The 7,181-nt window shown below is 50.6% G+C and overlaps 2 protein-coding genes across 2 annotated transcripts; both read right to left on the reverse strand.

Moving 5' to 3' along the window:
* Positions 1 to 246: 246 nt before the first annotated feature.
* Positions 247 to 2,996, reverse strand: CTHT_0023480 (uncharacterized protein; the record flags this gene model as incomplete). Its single annotated transcript, XM_006692749.1, has 7 exons — positions 247 to 347; positions 738 to 899; positions 1,263 to 1,411; positions 1,461 to 1,545; positions 1,606 to 2,059; positions 2,153 to 2,658; positions 2,768 to 2,996. The coding sequence occupies 7 exons, from the start codon at positions 2,994 to 2,996 to the stop codon at positions 247 to 249; spliced, it is 1,686 nt and encodes a 561-aa protein (XP_006692812.1).
* Positions 2,997 to 4,281: 1,285 nt separating this feature from the next.
* CTHT_0023490 (uncharacterized protein) lies at positions 4,282 to 6,560 on the reverse strand (the record flags this gene model as incomplete). Its single annotated transcript, XM_006692750.1, has 4 exons — positions 4,282 to 4,816; positions 4,877 to 5,163; positions 5,233 to 6,204; positions 6,372 to 6,560. 4 exons carry the CDS (start codon positions 6,558 to 6,560, stop codon positions 4,282 to 4,284), a joined length of 1,983 nt encoding a protein of 660 aa, XP_006692813.1.
* Between the last annotated feature and the right edge of the window lie 621 nt (positions 6,561 to 7,181).

A 7,181-nucleotide genomic window follows, 5' to 3' on the forward strand; every position in this document is an offset into this window, starting at 1 on the left:
CTAAGAACCGTGTCGTCGCCGCCGTTGTTGAAGGGAGAGTCTTGGGCTGTGTGATATGAAGACGGCGTCAATATTGAGGCCAAACAAGTTAGGGGCGATGTAAGCTCCATCTTTTCTGGAAAAAATGGGCTTGGTCCGTTAAAAAAAGCTGGGTCGGGTTGTAGAAGAGAGGCCCACAAACCTCGAAGTCCCACGGAAAGACGCTGGTGGGGATGGTATACGGGAGAAGGCACACAGACGCCAAACTCACGCGTTCTCACGAGACTTCTGGTGGGCCTTCAGGTACGTACCCTTCTTGGCATTAGCAGGTCTCGGATGCCCAACTCCTTTGTCATCTTGGACATGAACTGAGAAAGTGTGTGTCATTTAATCTGAAAAAAATAGCAAATGAGAATTATATGGCTGGTCTTGGCAAGGGACAAGTGCTTTGTTTCGTCCTTCGTTTCTCGAGGAGTTTGTTCCTTGGCCAACCCTAACCTTTTTCAGGGGATGGACTGTCTCTCCATCTCTGGATCAATTCTTCAGCTTCAACACAATCCAAGCTGCAAGCCGGTAGCCAAAAACTATGCCCATCATGATGCCCACATCTCGACCCATATGTCCTGGTTTATACCCATATCCGTCAAGGACTCCCTGACCTCGGACGAGACATTGGTCTGCCAGATCTGTTTGCCACATGCCTGCGTCGATGATGTCAACAAGTGATTAAGGGAGATTATGGTGGCAAAAAGCCTTACATTGGCAGTCCGTTGCTGTCTTCTGGCAGACATACACCCTCTCGCTGAACTCATTGATTAACATGTTTTCGAATGCATACTTCTGGTAGTCCCAGTAATGGAACACGTATTTGTAAAAGACATTCAGGATTGTTGGAGGAACCATGAACCCGCCTACACTCACTGTTCAAAGTGCAGCGTTAGTTGAGGAGCTGACTAGATGTTCGAGTTCTCTTAATGGGAAAGGCAGATGTCAGGTAAAGAATCGGGGAGTTCACATACTCCAGAGGCCATTTGCGAAGGCAATTAGTGCAAGTGAGATAACAAAGGATGGAAACAGCGATGACATAAGAACGACCAAACTTTCGGCTCCTAGGAGGTCGAGGAACACCCATAGAGTCGAAACGAAGAAGGCCTTAGCCGTTGGCTGGAAGTTAGAGAGCCAATAAGATATCGATGAAAACACTAGAGCGAAGACGACTGCAAAGTCAAGGTTAATTTGCACCAGCCAAACAATATCAACGCCCTGATCTAGATTCAACTCACAGAGATAAGGCGTGCCAATAAGGAAGTTGGAAACAATCATAGAAGTTGCCCCATAAAGGCCATTTCTCTTCTCTTTGATGTATTGCATATAGTCTTCGATGTATGCTGGGGAGTATGCGCAAGCCATGAAGCTCAAAAACGCAGAACCACTGATTACATGGTTAGAAAGGGATATGAGAAGACAGTCAAGCCACGTACTAAAACAGTGCATTTATGATCGGGATGATAGATTCTTGTGAGGTATCCAACCTCAACCAGACTGTTCCCATCATAATTGCCAGACCTTCAGAGAGACCCCTGGTTAGCAACTTCCAGCGATAATTGGCCATGAAATCAGACGTACCCATGTACATCATTAACCGAATCCCATACACTACGACATCTCGATAACTTTTCAGGAACGACCGATGCAGCAGTGTCAGCACCAGACGGATGTGAGTTGGCTTCTTCTCCGGAGTCCCAAGGTCAATCACGGCGTTAGATCCCGCTTTCTCAATCGAGTCCAGTAACACTCTGAGCTCCGTAGATTTAACCGAGTTCATCCACGCCAAATGCATGTCCTCTAACTGGCGTGAAGCTGTGTCTTTATCGGTTGTAAAATCGGTGTTAACAAGTTCCAGCAAGAATTCCGCTGGGTTGACATGCACAGGCACTTGGTGACCCAGAGATTTGTAGTGGGACGTAACCGCTGCTACAGGGCCGAAGTAGTGCATCTTTCCGTGTGACATGAGCAACAACTTGTCAAAAAGGTTGAAAGTGGCCGTACTAGGCTGATGAATCGAAGCGATGACAATCAACTACAAAATAGTAAGTAAATATGACGTGATGGCCCCTGAACGACCAAACAGAGACTCAACGACATGATATGGGACCACATTGGATGAACTTACATTGTTCCTCTTCGTTACCCCCCTTAGATACTTCACCACCTCCCACCCGGCCACCGAGTCCAACCCACTGGTAGGTTCGTCCAAGAACAGCACTTTTGGCCCAGTAATCAGCTGGCTCGCGACCCCGAGTCTTCTCTTTTGGCCGCCACTGATGCCCTTCCTAAGCGGCGTGCCAACCAGGGTGTTGGCTTGCTCCCGCAGTCCAAATGCATCAAGCAAACCCTCCACCCGGGAGATCCGTTCAGAGGAGGAGCTAGCAGTCGCCAGCCGGGACGCGAAATGAAGCGTTTCCCGCACGGTTAGGGAACCGATCATCGTATCTTCTTGCTCAACAAAGCGGCTTGTAGTGCGGTGGAAGAGAGTGAGAGACCGGGAATCCATGGGGTTACCGTTCACTAGAATCTTTCCAGATGTAGAGGATGACGGGCCTGTTGGTCGTGAGGCAAGGAAATTGAGAAGAGTTGTTTTTCCGCATCCGGAGGGGCCCATGATAGCAAACAGTTCTCCTAGAAGTGAGAGTTAATAGCATTGAATGACTATCAAAAGCGTCGAGCTGCTAGCTGTTGGAGAGAAAGGTTATCGAAAAGGTAATTAAACCAGAAAGAGCAAACTGACCAGCCTCGACAACGCCTTCTACATCGTCAACTATGCTCTTTGGGAGTTTCGTTTTCCTATCCTTGACAGTAACTTTGACACCCTTCCAAGCAATGCTTTTAATAGTGGTGTTCCGAAGGTGAGCCTCAGCAACTGCCTGTTGTTCAACATCAAAGGCAGCAGAGTTCAAAGCAGTTGGCTCTTTGTCATTGTGACTAGAACCCGAAGAGTACTGAACCTCCGGCACCATGTTTGACTTCTTGTGAGTTCGAAAGGATGTTCGACCCAGGTGAAGAGAGTTGACAATATCCTTCGCCTCCTCCCTTATCCAATTGTGATTTCTCTGGGGAGAGGAGAATGCTATTTCAAGAGCAATGGGTCAAGTAATCAATCACGGATAATGTTTCCGCTTTAATGATATATGTCGAATCTGGCATAGACCGAAACCCGTCGCGGTTAGGCTTCTTTGTCGGCGATCACTGTCTTGGATAGTATCTGTTCTTTCATATCTCTCCCTTAGGTGTTTCATCATTGCAGACAGCTCTGTTTACCCAATTCTCAAGACCCAGGCTAACTATCATTAATCATCTTCAGTTTCCTGCAATTGGCGAGCGCTTACCGAGAAACCATATCATGCACTTAGTTAGGTAACTGCCAAGGGTACCAATCGGCGTGCCACCCGTCCGTCCTATGTCTCTGCGGCGCTATCCAAACAATTGGGTTAGCATTAAGTCATCATGGTGACATTCAATAGAAAGAGTTGTGCTGGGCGTCAGCCTAAATGGCGACCACTCATGAGCGGCTATTGCGACGTGTGTGTCTTACATACCTTTCTGCCGTGCGGCCTGGAGCTGAGGAATGCGCAGAACTTTCCAGAGTGCAGGCCCGTAGAAGGCTCACCGACACACGTCGGCTCCGTCCTGGTAGGTTAAGCTGCCTACCTAACTCACCCGCTCTCTTTCCGCGGACAGGGACTGATGGCACGGGTCATGTATCGAAACATGATTTCCCGTGTGCGGTCGGCGACCAAACTGTTTTTTTTTTTCCCAGCTGATCGATGATACCTAAGCAATGACTTGAGATATATCACAAATCGAATCCAGCAATCCCTCCATTTGGAGATATGTAATAATTGGAGTGTATCTCTAGTACCATTTTACAGAAAGGAGCAGTTCCTGATATAGACGTCAGTACTTGAAGTTGAATTAAATGCTGTTGTTAGAGTCTGAGCATTAGTTGGGGACTGGCACCCAACTAACACACAGATCGACCGGCGCAGTCATGACTGTTGAGATCAGCAGTCCTTGGCCCGTCTCAAATCCCAGTTCCGAATCAAGTACAGACTAATCTAGTATCAAGCTGTTAAATGTAACCTGAACGGTCTAGACACCGCCCAATAACGAAAATAAGATCCGACCAAATAACCTAGCAAAAACCAGTGTCCAAACCAAGAGGTCCCTACTCCCAGATCGCTATATCCAAAATATTTCCATCCAAGCCTTATTATAACTATTTTAACCAAAGATATGCCCATCCTAACCCTGAGTGACCTGCCCATTCATGACATTAGTAAATTCCGACATGATGCCCTCATCCGCATTGATACTACGTATCATCTGCTCCTCCGTAAATCCTACCCAAAACGCCGGTGAGATCTGATGTGCCTTCTTCTGACGGTAAATCTCCTGGGCGACGCCCTTGACCTGGCCCCAGGCACACTCGGCCGCCTTCCACACTTTGCGGAGCTTGTTTAGCCCGCCGATGTTGAGCCGAATCTGCTGGCGCAGGTCGTCGTCGCCACCCGTCGGCTCAACCATGTACTGGGCCCAGCGCGAGAGATGCACGATCGAGCTAAGGGTGATAACACACGTGAAAAAGTGCGTGTGATGAATGATAGGAACTGCCTGGGTGATCATCTTAGAGATCTCGCATGCAGCCGTGATAGTGTGCCTCGTGTGGGAGTTGAACGATTCGCCTGATGGGACGGGCCTATGAGGGGCGCATGAGTTCACAGCCTTTGCCGGGGAGGTGTCAAGTTGAGAAAGGGGTTGATGAAGCAGAATTGTGCACCTAGTTTCCTCATCATCAGCATCTGACCATATGGCAATCATCTTCTTCATGGCAACCTACGCATGAGTGATGAAGTGGGCTTGGAACATCATTTCGTCCAGCTGACAGTTCTTGCCGAGATCATCCCGCTTGGATTCCGGCAAATGTAGCCTCCAGTTTGTGAGGAGACTCTCGATGTGGAGGATTCTGTTATCATCCGGGAACGGAGTTTGCGGCATATTGTGCATCATGTAGCCGAGATTCCGGGCGGCTGCGATGCGATATGCGAACGAAGAAAACTCGCGGTCCTCTCCAGAGAAGGTCTGATCCTCGAAATCCTCTAGGGTCAAAGGATGGCGAGGAATTTGCTTAGGCAGAACGTTAGTCGGTTTGTCAGAAGATCTTTGCACCATAAAAAAATAAAAAAAAGTTCTTACCCCTGAAAAATATTCGTGCTCTTCGCACGGCAGAGCCACATCGGTATCAACTGTGTAGAGCAAGAAGTTGGTAGCTCGATGGACACCGGCAATCATGCCATCGACTACAAACAGATCCCACCAGGTCCTTCTCCAGCTCTCTTCAAGCACAGGATTGCCACGTCCATGTAGACTTGCGAACTGGCGTTTGTTAAGGTCGATCTCGATGGCGAAGCGTTCGCAATCAGCAAGCAGTTCCCGCGACTTATCCCGGTTGGTTTCCCCATCCAGACCGATAATGAGTAGCAAAAGAGCCTGGATCAAGAACCCATCTTTCTGGGTACTCGGTTGATAGCACAAGCGCAGAGCCTCGTCCAGGTAATTCGCCTTAGCCGGGCCAGCATCCACAAACAAGGCGCCGATATATCGCATGGCGGCCATAACGATGTTCATGTTCGGAGAGATGCCCTCTTTGAGCAGCCGAAGGAAGTGCTCCCGGGGGAGCACAAACGGATGACTGGCATGGAAGTAGTGGTAGAAGGCATCGAAGCACCGATCTGCCAGCGAGGGCACTGGCGGTTGAGCAGTGGTGTTGGATGGAACCACCGAGACCGGCGCCGTTGTCAAGGCCAGGGTATTGGCATCCATACCGGCGGGGGCGAATGGATTCCTGTAGAGGGAATGGATGTTGGCAGTCAAGGGAGACGGAGAGGTATAAGAGAGAGGAGACTGATCTGGCAAGACAATGCTAGGGTTGAAGCCTGGAACAGAGGTAGTCACGGAGACGGGGTTGTGTCCCAGCAGCATGGGACAGCTCTCCGCCGGTCCCACGTACGGAGGGGAGTCCGAAGCATGTCGTTTGTTCGGATTCTGAGCAGTTCCCCTACGTGGGCCCTTGTAGCCACGACGAGAGGGCACATAAACACACTCGGTGCGATTGCTAACGCAACGGCTGCAGGGGTTGGTCCCGTCGCACCTCAGGTGCTTAGCGCGCTGTTGCGTCGGCGACAATAATCAGCATGCATGTCCGTCATCCATGTCATCCATAGCGGGGGATCCGTAATGGGGGAGCGGAAGTATGAAAATGCACCCGGCGCCACGGCAAGCGGGAAAGTAGAGAAACTGAAGATATCCAGAACAGGGAAAAAATTGGGACTTACACAAGCGAGACATGCGGCGGGGACGGCCTGCTGAGCCGGCGGCTGAGAAGGTTGAGCTTCAGCGGTCGCCGATGAGAGATGAGGGGTCGCAGACGTGGTCGCCGTCCCCGGGCTGTCGCTGGACACCGAAGGCGAGCCCCCAGTCGTAGCGGCTGACAACTGTGGGGCAGCCGGTGAGAAAGGCTCCATGGTCGGCAACCAAATCACACGATTTCGGATCAGACGCGGGCGCTCGGCGAGCTGAAGGCCGGAACGGCGACGGGGCGGCGCGGCAGACTGGCTGTTATCCTTAGGCCGGGGACGTGAATCGGCGATCAAGAAAGGGGGGAGGGGGCGGCCAAAGACTCAATTCTACGGATGCCGCGGTACAGCGATACAACGAATTCAGGAAGCGCCGGCTGTATTCGCGAGCCGCAATCCGCAGATGCCTGTCGTGGGGATGGCCTTATAAACCTCGATGCGAAAATAAGAGATGTCAGAAGTACGTAAGAGGTCAAGCAGGCAGGCTGCTGGCCACCAGGCGCAATGCGCGATGAGAGAGGATGGGGGGAGACGATGGCAGCTGTGGACGAGTTGTCAGTTTTCAAAATCTTAGAAATCGAAAAAAGTAAAGTCGGGTTTGGTCCGATCCGGAGACTTTGGCGATCCTCCCTCCGTCTTCCCCGCCCTTAAACATGGCATCCTGTTTCGTAGTACCGGCACCAGGCGCAGGGATCGGCCATGGATGGTCGGAAAGTTGATGGGGCCTGACCCTGATCTTTGCTCAGAGTTGCACGTTATAGCTCTGTACGTACTCCTTACAACCTGCAA

Source organism: Thermochaetoides thermophila (genome assembly GCF_000221225.1).
Source record: "Thermochaetoides thermophila DSM 1495 unplaced genomic scaffold scf7180000011816, whole genome shotgun sequence".
Taxonomy (NCBI): Eukaryota; Fungi; Ascomycota; class Sordariomycetes; order Sordariales; family Chaetomiaceae; genus Thermochaetoides; species Thermochaetoides thermophila.